Here is a 15,893-nt window from a genome sequence, read left to right on the forward strand (position 1 = left end):
AGGGAAGGGAAGGGAAGGGAAGGGAAGGGAAGGGAAGGGAAGGGAAGGGAAGGGAAGGGAAGGGAAGGGAAGGGAAGGGAAGGGAAGGGAAGGGAAGGGAAGGGAAGGGAAGGGAAGGGAAGGGAAGGGAAGGGAAGGGAAGGGAAGGGAAGGGAAAGCAAGTGAATGGAAGGGAAAGCAAGTGAATGGAAGGGACGGAATGACAAGGAAAAAGGGTAATGAAAAGGGAAAGGGAAAGGCAAAGGGAATGGCAGAGGGAAAGGGAAGGAAAGGGAATAGAAAGGAAAAAAAAGAAAAGAGAAAAGAAAATTAAAGAAAAAAGAAAAGAGAGAAGAGAAGAAGAGAAGAGAAGAGAAGAGAAGAGAAGAGAAGAGAAGAGAAGAGAAGAGAAGAGAAGAGAAGAGAAGAGAAGAGAAGAGAAGAGAAGAGAAGAGAGAAGAGAAGAGAAGAGAAGAGAAGAGAGAAGAGAAGAGAAGAGAAGAGAAGAGGAAAGGAAAGGAAAGGAAAGGAAAGGAAAGGAAAGGAAAGGAAAGGAAAGGAAAGGAAAGGAAAGGAAAGGAAAGGAAAGGAAAGGAAGGAAAGGAAGGAAAGGAAAGGAAAGGAAAGGAAAGGAAAGGAAGGAAAGGAAAGGAAAGGAAAGGGGAAAGGAAAGGAAAGGAAAGGAAAGGAAAGGAAAGGAAAGGAAGGAAAGGAAAGGAAAGGAAAGGAAAGGAAAGGAAGGAAAGGAAAGGAAAGGAAAGGAAAGGAAGGAAAGGAAAGGAAAGGAAAGGAAAGGAAAGGAAAGGAAAGGAAAGGAAAGGAGAAAAAAGAAAGGAAAAGAAAAAGAAAAGAAAAGAAAAGAAAAGAAAAGAAAAGAAAAGAAAAGAAAAGAAAAGAAAAGAAAAGAAAAGAAAAGAAAAGAAAAGAAAAGAAAAGAAAAGAAAAGAAAAGAAAAGAAAAGAAAAGAAAAGAAAAGAAAAGAAAAAAGAAAAGAGGAAGGGGAGGGGAGGGGAGGGGAAAGGAGGGAAGGGTGGGGGAGGAGGGGAGGGAAGGAAAGTGGAAATGAAGGCAGAGGGGAGGGAGGAAGGGAACTAAGACACAAAGAGCAATGAGTGCAAGAGAGAGATGCACAGAAAGCAAACGAGTAGAAACTGCCCCGAACAGGAGGCTTCAGCCCCCCCTGCGCACCCAGACCCTCGAGTCAGGGGGCTGCGGGGTCACATCCAGCCCATGCCCGGCGCTGTTTGCACGGACGTGTGCGGGGCTGATGTGTCTAGATGGCAGGACAGGGGTTCTGATCATGCGGAGCATCTGATCACCACTCGGGATCTGATCATGAAGCTACATGATGAGATCAAACATCTAAGAAGCATTTATTAAGTGTTGTGTTACAGAACAGGGCAGGAACCTTCTGTAGTTGAGGGCTTTTTCTCCCTCTCCCATTTTACAGTCCTTTGGTATGTAAAAACTTTCCGAGTTTCAGCCTGTCCAGCAAAAGCTCCCATCATCCTCAGAATGTCTCCCGAGGCAAGTGCAGAAGGACCATGATCCTCACATGGGCTTTCCCTGCTTCCTGGGATCAACCTTGCCTGCTTCATCACCCAGGCCACCTCTCATCTGAGCTTCTTGGTTCTACCAGAGTTGGATGGCTTTAGTTATCTTGGCTCTGTACCTTTACTGTGCCAAGTGACTGATTACCATCCCAGCCACTCCAGTGGTCGAGGAACAAACCAAAGGGCAGAAAACCTTCTGTCACCATCCCAGGTCCAAGAGACCACAGCATCCATAGCTCTGCTCTGCTGATGCCTTTTCTCCCTCCACCTTTCCCTGCCTACTGCATCTTCCCAACCTTTCCCTTGTGCTCCCTACTGAAGTTAGTGCAGGCTGGTGAGGAGTCGTGCCAGGGAGCAATACAGCTCAGAAGCAAATGGGAGCTAGTGTATCCTCCAGCTCCTTGATAGCAAGGACTGGCAGACAGAGAGGAGAGGGTAGCAGAGAAAGGGAGAGATAGAAGAAGAGAAAGGGCTCCCTTTTACCCAGAGAGTTCTTGAACCAAGCTAGAGGAGTCCAGTCCTCACAGTCTCAACAGCAATCCACTGTTTTCTTTCCCTCTCCCTGTATCCTCTTTCACATGGAAAATCGAGCCTTTACAGAGCCTCCATTGCTTTTGGGGTTGTTTCATTTTAGCCCTACTCCTTTTGCTTTTCTAGATGAGGAACAGGCACACCAGAAGTGGATACAGACCTCTGGTCACAGTTGCGAAATGCTGTTTGCTCAAGCCAACCCACCCCGACAGCCCAGAGAAGAGTGGGAAGAGCCCCAAGAGTCAGTTCCAGTCAAGAACCCACATCATGTGCACACAAAACTCCATCTGCAGCAGAAGCATTTCGGGGAAAGCCTTCCAGGGGCAATCCCAAGCACATGCCTGCTTGCCTGGTAATGAGGCTGGATGTGAAATCTTCACATGCTCTTCACACATGTCTGGAGATGCAGGCACAAGGGTTTGCCCTGGAATTGTTCTGCTTTGCTGTGCCAAGCGTTCTGATCCACCTCAAGCTGCTCTGTTAAGCAGACACACCAAAAACCACCCCACGGGCAGGAGGGAAGAGCTTCCGTGGCTCTGTTTGAGCAAGATTCCTTTTGAGATGGGGAAAGCTCAGACCTGTTGAACAGGACAGATTCAGAGCAAAAGTTTTGAATCATCCCAGACTGGTTTGGGTTGGAAAGGAGCTAAAAGCTCCTCCAGCTCCAACCCCTGCCATGGGCAGGGACCCCTTCCACTGGAGCAGCTTGCTCCAAGCCCCTGTGTCCTTGAGCACTGCCAGGGATGGGGCAGCCACAGCTTCTCTGGGCACCCTGTGCCAGCGCCTCAGCACCCTCACAGGGAAGAGCTTCTGCCTAAGAGCTCAGCTCAGTCTCCCCTCGGGCAGGTTCAAGCCATTCCCCTTGGCCTGGCCCTACAGGCCCTTGTCCCAAGCCCCTCTCCAGGTTCCCTGCAGCCCCTTTAGGCACTGGAGCTGCTCTAAGGTCTCCCCTTCAGGAGCCTTCTCTTGTGCAGGCTGCCCCAGCCCAGCTCTCTCAGCCTGGCTCCAGAGCAGAGGTATTTCATCACTTTGTTCAGTGTTCTCCCCCAGGCAGGAGTTCCCATGCCATCCAGCACACTTTGTCACGCTGCATCTAATCCTGTTCTGGCCCATGTTCCTTCTCTCCATCCCTGGAGCATCTTCTCCCTGGGCGGGGTTGCAGAGGTTTAAACAGCTGGTTCCACTGTGTTTGCTCCGGGGGTTTCACCTCTGTTCTGGGGCTCTGTTACGTCTCCAAAAGCCCTCTTGAAAGCAACCCTCACAGAGAGCGTGAACTTCTTTGTGCAGCTCCCAGCCAAGAAGTAAATTCCAGGGTTGATGCTGCTGTTCGCACAGGCCAAGGGCAGAGAGGCATCGAAGACAAAGACTGAGAAATCAAACAGCCTTAGCAAAAGCCAGTACCCAAAATCAGCTGTGAAGAAGGGGAAGAAGACGACAGCGAGCAGGACCACAGCACAGAGCTTCCCTGGAGGATGCTGCCATGAACAGCACAAGACCCTGGCAAGCAGGGTTAAACCAGATAAAACCAGGGTAAGTAGCGATAAGAGGTAGCTGAGGACAAAGGCAATGAGTGCTGCAGGGCAGAAGAAGAGGGTCAAGGTGAGAAGGAAAGAGAGGGCCCAGAACAGGGCACACACAAGCACTGGCAAGCACTGGGAGCGGTGGCAGTGGGCCATGGGGAGGACAGACAGAGCTGCCATGGCACTGAAGGCTGTCAGGAGGTAGACGCTGGCGGTGAAAGAGAAGAGAATGGTGATGTTCAACACAGTTGTCACGTCCTGTGAGCCCAGCCTGTGGCAAATGGTTTCCGGGCCATAAAGTATCCCAAGGGCAATGGTGATGGAGAGGAGGAAGGTGAAGTCGGCCACAGCCAGGTTGAGAACACAGATGGTGATGGGGTTCCTGCGGGTGTGGGAGGTGAAGAACCAGAGCACAACCCCATTCCCCAGCAGCCCACAAAGGCAGATGAGCAGCGTGGCAGGGACTTTGCTCCAGTGACCAGGTTCACAGTTGGTCCAGTTGTAGTGAGTGTCCCCGTGCATCAAGAGCTGGTGATGCCAACTCCTGTTCCATGCTGGCTGGCTCGAGCAAGGAGGGCTGGCTCCTTCCATGGCAGGGAGTGATGTGCTCATTGCAAAACCTCTGCTATTTCTCCTTCCTCCTCACGCAGCTGCAGGGATGAGATAAAGCAGAGAGACCTCTGCTGTCCCCCACAATAGGCTTTCAGATCTTTGCAGCCATGCCCCAGCTTTTACATGGAGGAGCAAAGAGAGAAAGGAGGGACAGGAGAGGGGGAAGACAGGATGTGGGGAGATGGGGATGACATACCTGGCACAAAAAACATGTATAGAGGTGGAGCCAAAGCTGGGGAGATGCCTCCTTCCTGGCTTTTAAAGGAACAGATCTGGAGGAGAGAAATAAGAAGATAAAAGGATTGTCCTTGGAGGTGGTTGGAAATAGATGATCCTGAAAGTCCCTTCCAACCCAAGCTGTGCTGGGACTCTATGTCAAAGATCAAGTTATTTGGGGGTGGATCTGATACAGATTCTCAGGTATCTAATACTATAGCTGACATTACCAAGCTGCTGGGTTCCTCCAGTGGGACACTCATTTCACTGCTCCCCCCCAACCTTTTCCCATGGGTCTCCATACCCCACAGCCCACCATTCCCCAGTACTGACCAACAGGTTCAACCCCAATGAGGGGAGGCACTAAATTAAGCTGGAAAACTCCACCCAGAAAGGTCTGAGCTTGTCTCCTCTGGCAGCCTGGAGCAGACTCCCATCACCTCGCACTCACCACCGGCTGCCTCTCTGATGCTTCATGAGGTTTCCTAGAATTAGCACTTGGAAAACCAGACCGAAGCCTTGGTGAGCCTGGGGTCGTTCTCAGCTCCCTTGCTGGCAGCCAAGCAGGTCAAGGGTTCCTGTAAAGAGGGGGCGATTTCACTGTGTTTGACAGGAGCAGGGCTCTGGCTATAGACTCTCCCTTGCACAGGAAATGACTAAAAGGACACTCAGAAATCAGACCTATGGGAAGAGCGGATTGTTGACCGTGTCATGTTCCCCTTTTATTTCATTTTAAAGCAACCCCAGTCCCAAAATACTCATCTGTTCGGATGGAATGAACATTCCTCCTCCTCCCATTCCTGGCATGTATCTTTAGGGCCCAGTGCCACAAGCTGGGCGTTGCAGCAAAACCTTCTATTTCTGATTCAGATCTGGATTTGAAACCCATACACCACAATTTCACTGCAATACTTGACCTTCCAATGCACCATTTCCAAGAGCACAGCACTGAGGGCACCAAGCAGCAAAGAAAAGATGGATCAGGGTTCCCAGAAAATCTGGGGTTTCCTAAGGAGAGGTGAATCAGTGCTGATCACTTCACTCTGACCATCTAAAAGTTATGGGTTTCATCTGAGTTTCTTCTACAGTGCCTCAGACAGGCCCATGACATTTGTAGAGAGCTGAAGGGAGGTGAGAGGGCTCCTACCCAGGCTGACTGTGGTAAAGGACAAATGCAAACAGCTCCTGTTGCATCTGGGAGCAGGGATGCTCCTGATGGGAACTGGCACATGTGGGGACCGCAGGACCAAAACCACCTCCTCTCTCCCTTGGTGATGCTGCGCTTGTGTCCCCAGCTGGAGAATCTCACATCTTGCAGTGCCAATGCTTTCAAGTGCAAACAGGTCAGGAGAAGAGGATCAGAGAAACAGAGAACCAGGGAATGGTTTGTGCTGGAAGGGACTTTAAAGCTCCTCCAGCTCCAACCCCTGCCACGGGCAGGGACACCTTCCACTGGAGCAGCTTCCTCCAAGCCCCTGTGTCCAACCTGGCCTTGAGCACTGCCAGGGATGGGGCAGCCACAGCTTCTCTGGGCACCCTGTGCCAGCGCCTCAGCACCCTCACAGGGAACAGCTTCTGCCTAAGAGCTCAGCTCAGTCTCCCCTCGGGCAGGTTCAAGCCATTCCCCTTGGCCTGTCCCTACAGGCCCTTGTCCCAAGCCCCTCTCCAGGTTTCCTGTAGGTCAAGGTACATCAGCATCTACCCATGGGCTCGAGAAAAGAGCAGAATCACCCAGGGTTTCTCAACCTCTGCTTTTGTGGGTAACATCCTCAGAGTGATTTCCAGCACATGATTTACAGACACAGGCTGTTTGCTTGTGTTGGGGTCAGGCTTGTGTGTGACCAAAGGAACCCACAGCCTGTAAATGCTATGGCTCTGGTAGCAGTTGTTTCTGTGTGCTGGGAAAGCCAATAAAGCCATCTGGCAGGCAGAGCTCAGTCTCCTCCAGCCATCACACACGAGAACCATCCTTCTCTCTCTGCCTCTTTTCTTGCCTCTGCCCTGGTGGTTTGCTCCATGGGCTTCTCCATCCACTGCATAGAACTGCACTTGCCAGCAGCCATCAGACACTGGTTGTCTGTCCATCCTCTGTCCAACCCACAGTGCCTACCCCCAGCAGCACTTGCCTCTTTGCCTGTTCCTGCCCCCCTAACTAAACCCCCTTGGAAGGGCAGAGGTTTGGTGTTAAATGATGCTTCCAGCTCCATCAGCCAGGCTGAGATGGGTTTTCTTTGTCAGACTCTGCCATAGGAGGACAGAAGGACAGGGGGAGCTGAGAGCATCCTTTCTGACCCCTCACCATCATCTCTTGTGGTCTGGAGGCTTTTGAGGATCAAAGTAGTGAGTGGTTGGTGCTTTAGTATCAGGCATCAAGGTCCCAAGATTGGGTAGAGGCAGGAAGAGTTGGGACTTTCTATGTGGAAAGCAGACAAAATGCAGATGGGGGCCCAGGATCATGGCTGTGCTAACCCTGGAGAACAGGAGAATGGGTGAGGCAGGACTTTAACCCTTGAGAACAGGAGAATGGATAAGGCAGGACCTCCTGGACCACATCGTTTCAGCATGTATCATGCATGTACAATGTCTAGTGGGTAGCATGAGGGGATGGTCACATCCACGGTTTTGAGAACAAGCTCCCCATGGAGCCATCAAGGAAGAAACCACGGTCACCAGTAAGTTACCCGAAATACACCTTTATTTAAATAACTTAAAACCAAGCTGGGAATCAGCCCTGCCCATGGCCATGTCCTGGGGGACACCACTGTCCACTGCTGGTCCTGCTCACCCAACCAGGCGATGGGGTGCTGGCATGGGCTGCAAAGGCAGGGCCACCCCTCTCCAGTCTCAGCCATAAGGGTTTAGGCAGCGATTTCCATCACAGAGGTCCCACCTCTTGGGAATCTGCCTTATCTTCAAAGACCCTCTGAAGAGCCACTTTGAGGGATCCCCTGAACGTGAACTTCCCATAGCTCCCAACCAGGACGTAAATAACGGGGTTGATGCTGCTGTTAAAAGAGGCCAGCAAGAGGCAGACCTCAAAGACAAAGTTAATATAGACAAAGAAGTTGAGGAAGATCTGGACACTGAGTGGGATGCCAAAGAGGAGGAAGAAGAGAACGGCGAGGAAGATGACTGCGTACAGCCTTGCTGGGTGGTGTTGCCAAGAGCTGCACCTGAGCTTGATGAAGAGGATCACGTTGGAAAGAACCATAAAGGGAGTGAAAAGGCAGAAATTGAGGCAGCACAAGAGCCCGAGAACCGTCCAGCAGTGTTGGGAATGATCCGGGTCACACACGAAGTACACCAGCCCCGCAAGCACACAGGAGAGGGCCCACAGCAGGACACACATGGCAGCAGAGAGGAGCTCCGGGCGGTGGCCTCGGCACCAGAAGGGCCAGAGGACACCCATACACCTCTCCACGCTGATGGCAGTGAGGAGGTAGAGGCTGGTGCTGTACGTGAGCAGGACCATGGAGTGAAAGAGCTGCAGCACCCCCAGGAGCGCTGGCTGGGAGCAGCTGAGCATGGGCATGTGATAGATCACAAGGAAAGCCGATGTGAAGAGGAGAAAGCAGGAGTCGGCCACAGCCAGGTTCAGGAGGTAGGCGGTGAAGGGGCTCCTCCTGATGCGGAAGCCAAGGAGCCAGAGGATGGCTCCGTTCCCCACCAGCCCACACAGGCAGATGAGCAGGGTAATGCTCCCAGTGATGAGTTCAGGGACGTGCTCTGCAAAGCACCGGGTGCCGTTGTGTTCATCCTCATAGACCAGGCTCTCTGTGGGCGCCGGGGACACCGTCCGCCAGTCATGGATCGTGCCATTGGGATGTCGGTTCATGCTCCTCTTCTTGTGCTCGCCTGGGGAAAGGCAAGGGATGAAGGCACAATCAACAGCTTTCAGGCCACCAGTACTCGGAATGTCCTCTGGTCATCTGGTTTCTGCAACCCTTCACAAGCTACAGCATCTGCTAGCCAGAGAGCTTAAGAACTGAGCAGTGAGAGGAGAGTGGAGTGGGGAAGGGAAGGGAAGGGAAGGGAAGGGAAGGGAAGGGAAGGGAAGGGAAGGGAAGGGAAGGGAAGGGAAGGGAAGGGAAGGGAAGGGAAGGGAAGGGAAGGGAAGGGAAGGGAAGGGAAGGGAAGGGAAGGGAGGAGCGAGGAGAGGAGGAGAAGGGAAGGGAAGGGAAGGGAAGGGAAGGGAAGGGAAGGGAAGGGAAGGGAAGGGAAGGGAAGGGAAGGGAAGGGAAGGGAAGGGAAGGGAAGGGAAGGGAAGGGAAGGGAAGGGAAGGGAAGGGAAGGGAAGGGAAAAGAGAAAAGAGAAGAGAGAAGAGAAGAGAGAGAGAAGAGAGAAGAGAGAAGAGAGAAGAGAGAGAAGAGAAGAGGGGGGGGGGGGGGGAGAGAAGAGAAGAGAAGAGAAGAGAAGAGAAGGGGAGAGGAGAACAGAGAGGAGAAGAGAAGAGAAGAGAAGAGAAGAGAAGAGAAGAGAAGAGAAGAGAAGAGAAGAGAAGAGAAGAGAAGAGAAGAGAAGAGAAGAGAAGAGAAGAGAAGAGAAGAGAAGAAGAAAAATAGGGATAGGAGGGAAAAGCTTGGCCCAGGGGGACAGGAGACAGAGGTGGAAGAGGAGTGGAGGGAGGAACAAAAGGCATGTGGAGCCATTTGGCCTTTAAGGGCTGAAACCAGCTGAGGAGACAGATGGGAAGAATGAAGAGGACAGAGGCAGGATTGGAGGTGAGTCCCAGACCCCTCTCACCAGGCAGGAGAGGGCAGAATCCTTGCACAGTTTGGTTTCCAGAGCTGCAGTCCTCTGCATCAGACTTGCACATGAAACCTTTCCACAGCTGCTACACCAAAACCATCCCAGGTGAGATCTGGCCACCAGGAACAAGGTGATGAGGTTCCTCCAGCAGTTTGTGTGTGGGCTCTGGCACCACGGCTCTTCCTCAGCTCCAAATGGGCCCTGGGACCACAGCTTCTGCTCAGGGATGGTTGCTGAAGGGATGCAGATGTGCCAGGGCTTGCGCATCGCTTGAGAGCAGCGGAAGCAGATTGCCAAAGACTCACGCTCACAGGACGGGCGTTGCAGACCCATGGGCTGGTTGCTTCAAACGCTTCCTGTTTGCAAACCTGCTGTTTTCTTGTTTTCCTTCTCGTTGTCCTCTTCTGAGCCCATCAGCAACACCCCTGATGCGTCACAGTTCCCATCCATGTGAACGTCCACACCTTGCTGTCACAAAGAAGCCACCACCAGCCCCAGGGAGATGATGCTGCATGTCGCTTCCCTGTCTGCAAGAGCTGAGTGGATGCCTCCATCACCCCATGCCATGGGGAGGGCAAGAGGGAAGCGGGATGGAGTGATGCATGCAGCCACTGCATCCCAGGGGTGACACACACCACTGGACCTGCCCCTCGCTGGTGCTGGCTGCTCCTTGCCCCATCCTCACCTCTCACAGTGCTGAGGCTGCAAGGATGCAGCGTGAATCCTTGGAGGAGAGCTTTGCTCATTGGGTGATCTCTGCCCTGCTTCCCTGTCTGCTGGGTCTATGCCACATAGAATCATGGAATGGTTTGGGTTGAAGGGAGCTTAAAGCTCCTCCAGCTCCAAGCCCAACCCCTTCCACTGGAGCAGCTTGCTCCAAGCCCCTGTGTCCTTCAGCACTGCCAGGGATGGGGCAGGCACAGCTTCTCTGGGCACCCTGTGCCAGCGCCTCAGCACCCTCACAGGGAAGAGCTTCTGCCTAAGAGCTCAGCTCAGTCTCCCCTCGGGCAGGTTCAAGCCATTCCCCTTGGCCTGTCCCTACAGGCCCTTGTCCCAAGCCCCTCTCCAGGTTCCCTGCAGCCCTTTTAGGCACTGGAGCTGCTCTAAGGTCTCCCCTTCAGGAGCCTTCTCTTGTCCAGGCTGCCCCAGCCCAGCTCTCCCAGCCTGGCTCCAGAGCAGAGCTCCTCCAGCCCTTGCAACATCTTCACATTCCCTTTAGGACCACTGCGATCCCAAGGAATAAACAACTACTGGAAGGAGTTTAAAAGAAGGCCGGAAGCAGAGCTGGATATTGCTCTTTTACCATCTCTGCCATATCCAGGGCCAGACGGAGGGAATGCCAAACCACAGGAACATATGTGTGAACTGAACTTCATTAACCAGCATTCCTCCGCCTGCGGCTCACGCTGCGGATGGCCCAAGAGAAGGCCCTCACTTCCCGACAGGAACATCTTCTCCCAACCCACCCTGACAATACAGTTATAAGAAATGAGAACAAAACAGGCAGTAACAACAATATATGGTTGGTAACAAAGGGCAATCCTTTCACCCAGGGCTGTTTAACTAAAGCAAGTGTCTTAGTGCTGAGCTTCCAAGTGTCCCAGTGAGCAGCGATGCCAAGGGAGCTCTGCAATCACCACTGCCATCTCCTCGTCTCCCTCCCTTTGTCCCAGGTGTTCTTCCAACAAGTCCTTTGGACCAGCATGCTCCAAATTCCCCCTCAGCACACTCCCAGCATTCCCAGTGCAGCATCCTCTGGGAAGCCCCACTGAAGGAATGGGCTGGGCTGGCTGGGAATAGTCACACACTGTGAGACAATGGGGAATACACTCTGTCAGCTCTGAGCCTGACTTGCTGAGGGGCTTCTCCTTCAGCCTCTGCAATCAACCCAAAAGGAGCTATTTTATGCTAAAGCAGTATAATGAATAGCCAAAAATGTCCTGCTCTGATAATGGGCTGTGTTAAATGCAACGCAGCAGCACTGCAGCTCCATTTCCCTGTTGCTCCCAAAGCTTCTGGTCAGCTGGAATTCCATGAGGCAGAGGGAAGGCTTTCTTCATCCATCTACAGCGAGTGTGAATTGGCACAGGCCTGCAGAGTGGTACCTCCCAGCTTCTGCAGCTGCAGGATGGGCTTCACCGTCCATCCTCTCCTCCCAGGGAAGGGAGACCCATTGCAGCATCCATAGCCATGAGCGGTGTGAGAGCATCCCAAACCATCCCGCTTCTAAGGTGTTTTTTTCTCCCTGAAAGTTGCCCAAACACGGTTCTGCTTTTATTATGGTGTTCCCCACAGCAGGAACCTTGCAGAGGTGATCATGAATGGGAGGTTTCAACCAGAAATCCTCCGGGTGCTGTTGATGCAGATGCACATATGCATGCGCCTGTTTTCAGGATGTCCCCATCCATTCCGCCCCAGGCCCAAAGCCCAGGAGTGCTGCAGTAAAGATGCTCTTTCCCTTCTGACTCTGCACTGGGAAGTAGCCCCATCAAAGGCTAGTGGGGGGGGCTGTGGGGACCATGTTGGGTTTGCCTGGCTCAGGAAGCTGGGATGAGGCTGGAGAGATCGGATGGGGGATGCTGGAGGAGATGGGAGTGGGGAGAATCCCACAGGTCCCACCAGCATTGCCAGGCCTGGTGGCTCAGTGATGGGCTCTGCCCATGCATGAAACGTGGGTGATAGGGTCTGCTTTTCTCACACAGCCCTACTGAAGGAAAGGACTTCGATTTGAAGTGGTTTTGATATGAACCCTTGGAGACAACTCTGCCCTTAGCAAAAACGGTGAGACTGGAATTGCTAATGGAATAAATCCAGGGTCTTTGGGAGTCAGTTTTAGGCACTAAAATGTTTTAGACACTAAAACGTTTTAGATGTATGGTTCTTAGATTATTTTTAGATGATTTTTTAGATGTTTTAGATAATTTTTTAGATGCTTTTTTCGATTTTAGATTTTTTAGATGCATGTTTACGTGTCTCTGAAACGTATGTTTTAGAGCAGCCAAAGGCTGGTATCAGCCAGGCAGCTGGGACAGAACCCAGAAGCACCTCCCAGTTGCAAGGGCACCATGGAGTGGGAGATGCGGGGCGCTCCTTGGAGCAGTGAATCCCTCTGGAGAAGCTCTTCCACAGCTGAGGCAGCCAAGAGCCTCATCCTACAGCCCACAGTTGTCTTCTTAATCATCACAGCAAGGTTGTTAATTATGCAAATCATATTGGCTACAGCAATAAACCCTTGGCAGGCTGTGCAGTGACTGCATGGAGCTCCTGGTCCCCTTGGACCTGCTCAAGGGACAACACATCCAGCCCAGTAACTCCAAGGATGCTCTGCTCAGCCCTGTTTAACAACATCCAGGTTGCTCTAGTGGAAGGTGCCTAGTGGAACTGGATGAGCTTTATCTCCCTTCCAACACAAACCAGTCTGTGATTCCATGAAATCTGCTTTCCAACAGCAGTAATCTGGGCTATAAGTGTTCATACTGTTGTCACCTGGATGAAAAGAAGCTCCGTGTTGTCCTTCCGCTGGGCTGGTAGAGCCTGCATTAGACTGGTCAGAAACACAGAGTGTTGGCTCCGGTTTGAAGGTGTGTTCCCTTGGGCCCGGATGAAGCTTTGGCGATGATTCTCATGCTCTTCCCAGAAGGGGAGTTGCTTCTGAGAAGCATCCAGCTGCTCTGCCAGCACCGCCAGCATCAGCAGTGTCACCAGCACCAAAAGCATCACCAGCATCACCAGCACCAAAAGCATCACCAGCATCACCAGCAGCACACTCTACTGCTGGATGGGTGACAACCCCCAGTGATGCTGAAGTCTCGGGGAGCCCTGCAACAGGCAGAGGAGGAATGAGGACAGGCAGGGAGCAGGGGGGGGGAGTGTTTCTAATCAGGAGGAAACGAGGAGCCATTCACAAAGTCCTGCTTGTGGAGCTGCTGGCAAAAGCCACTTCCTTTGTGGTGGAAAAAACCCGAGATAAATAAGAGCGAGGAAGCCCAGCTCTGACGTAGCCGCAGTTACAAAACCAGTCCCAGCTCCCCCACGACCCCACTGCGGCTGGGGATCTGCTGAGGGGCACACCAGGAACAGGGGCACCTCCTGGGGACCAGGGGACCTTATTCTATATGCTGCTGCCCTGGGGGGACCCGCTTCAGGGGATGGATCCAAAGGGAGCATGAGATGCCAAGACACCGGCGTTGATCCAATGGAAAGCCCCTGCCTGCTGCTTCTCCAAAGCTAACAGTTAAGTGCAATCTTCCTCCATCCCTACCCCACCTTCCTTTCCTCCAGCATCCACTGCCACAAGCTGTGTTCATCCCACCCTCTCCTGGAGACTGGCACTGCTCTCCCCATGTCCTGTCCCTGCTGTTTGGGCTTTCCTTCTGCATCTCCTGCTGAACCTTCCTCTTCCTCCCATCTCCCTCTCCTGTTACACAGTATCACAGTATGGTAGAGATTGGAAGGGACCTCAAAAGATCATCCAGTCCAATCCCCCTATGGAGCAGGAACACCTAGATAAGGTTACACAGGAACGTGTCCAGGTGGGTTTTGAATGTCTAAAGAGAAGGAGACCCCACAACCTCCCTGGGCAGCCTGGTCCAGTGTTCTGTCACCCTCACTGAGAAGAGGTTTAAGTGGAACCTCTTGTGTTCCAGTTTGTACCCATTGCCCCTTGTCCTTTCATTGTTTGCCACTGAGAAGAGCCTGGCTCCATCCTCGGGCACTCCCCCTTTATATATTTATATGCACTAATAAGGTCACCCCTCAGTCTCCTCTTCTCCAAACTATAGAGACCCAGCTCCCTCAGCCTCTCCTCATAAGGGAGATGCTCCACTCCCTTCATCATCTCAGTTGCCCTGCGTTGGACTCTCTCCAGCAGGTCCCTGTCCTTCTTAAACCGAGGGGCCCAGAACTGGACACAGTATTCCAGGTGAGGTCTCACCAGGGCTGAGTACAGGGGAGGGAGAACCTCTCTGTTGTACAATATCCACCATTCCACTCCCCAGCACATCCCATGTGCCCTCCACTGATAAATCCCCAGCACAGGGAGCTCCTGATGGACCACACAGTTCAGCCCCAGCTCCTCCAACCCCTTAAGTCTCTGGGGGGACCTGACGGCTGCCTTCAACTGCCTGACAGGAGGATGGAGCCAGGAGGGGCTGGGCTCTGCTCCCAAGGAACAAGGGCTGCGACAAGAGGAACCGGCCTCAAGCTGCACCAGGGCAGGGTTAGATGGAGCTGAGGAACAATTCCTGCCCCAGAGGGTGCTCAGGCATTGGAACAGGCTGCCCAGGGCAGGGCTGCAGGCACCAGCCCTGCAAGTGCTCACACAATGTGGAGACGAGGCCTCAGTGCCATGGGTTAGTGGTGGCCTGGGCAGGGCTGGGGTTGATGATCTTAAAGGTCTTTTCCAGCCTGGTTGATTCCATGATTCTCTGATTAAATCTTCATCTATTCTGACCACAGCCAGAGACCACGTCCTCCCTCCTGCCCAGAATCAATCCATGGAGGCGAATGCCATATCCCCACCTACTGCACCACCCGTGCTGGAGACTGATGGAGAGAACCCATGCAGGATAGACATCACCGATGTGGCTATGGACACTGCCACGCTGCTCATCTGCCTCTGTGGGATGGTGGGGAATGGGGCTGTGCTCTGGCTCCTGGGCTTCCGCATCCGCAGGAACCCCATCACCACCTACATCCTCAACCTGGCCGTGGCCGACTTCACCTTCCTCCTCTTCATGGTCACCTCAGTCCTCCTCTACATGATGGAGAACATCTTCTGCTTCACTTTTGAGACCTTAACATACCAGAGGCCGCTTCTCCTGCTCTCGCTGTTCTCCTACAACACAAGCCTGTACCTCCTGATGGCCATCAGCATCGAGAGGTGCGCGTCCATCCTCAGCGCCAGCACCTGCTGCCCTCAGCGCTTGTCAGCCCTGGTGTGTGTCCTGCTCTGGGCCCTCTCCATCGCTGTCATTGCCGCAGTGACATCTCTGTGCCTCTTGCACGAGGACGGTCACTGCCGCGTGGCTCTCATCTCCATGTACGTCCTCAACTTCCTCATCTTTGCCCCACCGATGGTTGCTTCCAACGTGATCCTCTTCATCAAGGTCCAGTGTGGCTCCCAGCAGCGCCAACCCAAGCGGCTCTACATCGTTATCTTCCTCACCGTCCTCTTCTTTCTCATCTTCGGGGTTCCCCTCAGCGTCTGGAACTTCCTGCTGCAGTTTGGCCACGCGGCCGGGCCATCCCAGGCTGTTTTCCTGCTCGCCTGCATCAACAGCAGCGTCAACCCCTTCATCTACTTCCTGGTGGGGAGCTGCCGGAGGCGCTGCTCCGTGGTGCCCCTGCAGGTCGCCTTCCGGAGGGTCTTTGGGCAGCCAGAAGACAACATCGCCTTCAGCAGGGACACAACGATGAACGCGCTGGCCTCCGCCTATTGAAGCCATCCCAGCACCCTGCTTTGGGCCACTGGGACTGTAGCTGAGGCTTTCCAGAGCAACCAGACTGATAGATGTCGGCAGCATGCCATGCAGAAGAGGCGGGCATCACCAGTGTCAGTGTGTGGAGGGATGCTCTGCAGGGAGCATCCCTTTCCTCCTCCCTTCCATCACTTTCATGGCAAATACGCCCTAGAGGACCTGAATATCACCTGCTTTTCGGGATGAGCATTGCCTTCGGGTAACTCTGACCCATGTACTTGATGGGGATAGAAACTGTTTGGTGTCCTAAGTG

General features: G+C 53.1%; 3 protein-coding genes across 5 annotated transcripts; 1 reads left to right on the forward strand and 2 right to left on the reverse strand.

Moving 5' to 3' along the window:
• Positions 1-2,949: 2,949 nt before the first annotated feature.
• LOC133210182 (proto-oncogene Mas-like) lies at positions 2,950-4,230 on the reverse strand. The gene has a single exon (XM_061349328.1). It carries the CDS (start codon positions 4,193-4,195, stop codon positions 3,230-3,232), a length of 966 nt encoding a protein of 321 aa, XP_061205312.1. The 5' UTR covers positions 4,196-4,230; the 3' UTR covers positions 2,950-3,229.
• A 2,888-nt stretch (positions 4,231-7,118) lies between these two features.
• On the reverse strand, positions 7,119-9,818 carry LOC133210183 (proto-oncogene Mas-like). The gene is made up of 2 exons (XM_061349329.1): positions 9,156-9,818; positions 7,119-8,266 (listed from the first exon to the last, which is right to left on the reverse strand). Exons 1-2 carry the CDS (start codon positions 9,226-9,228, stop codon positions 7,287-7,289), a joined length of 1,053 nt encoding a protein of 350 aa, XP_061205313.1. The 5' UTR covers positions 9,229-9,818; the 3' UTR covers positions 7,119-7,286.
• A 3,228-nt stretch (positions 9,819-13,046) lies between these two features.
• Positions 13,047-15,697, forward strand: LOC133210184 (mas-related G-protein coupled receptor member H-like). Of its 3 annotated transcripts, none has more exons than XM_061349332.1 (2): positions 13,047-13,399; positions 14,623-15,697. In XM_061349332.1, exon 2 carries the CDS (start codon positions 14,657-14,659, stop codon positions 15,599-15,601), a length of 945 nt encoding a protein of 314 aa, XP_061205316.1. In that variant the 5' UTR covers positions 13,047-13,399; positions 14,623-14,656; the 3' UTR covers positions 15,602-15,697. The 3 variants fall into 3 exon arrangements, with proteins under 3 accessions (XP_061205316.1, XP_061205315.1, XP_061205314.1); XM_061349331.1 differs by having other exon boundaries at positions 13,047-13,394; XM_061349330.1 differs by having other exon boundaries at positions 13,048-13,394; positions 14,619-15,697.
• Positions 15,698-15,893: the final 196 nt, after the last annotated feature.

Source organism: Neopsephotus bourkii, unplaced genomic scaffold (assembly GCF_033783945.1).
Source record: "Neopsephotus bourkii isolate Nb327-2 ecotype Australia unplaced genomic scaffold, CSIRO-AGI_Nbou_v1 NB_409, whole genome shotgun sequence".
Lineage (NCBI taxonomy): Eukaryota > Metazoa > Chordata > Aves > Psittaciformes > Psittacidae > Neopsephotus > Neopsephotus bourkii.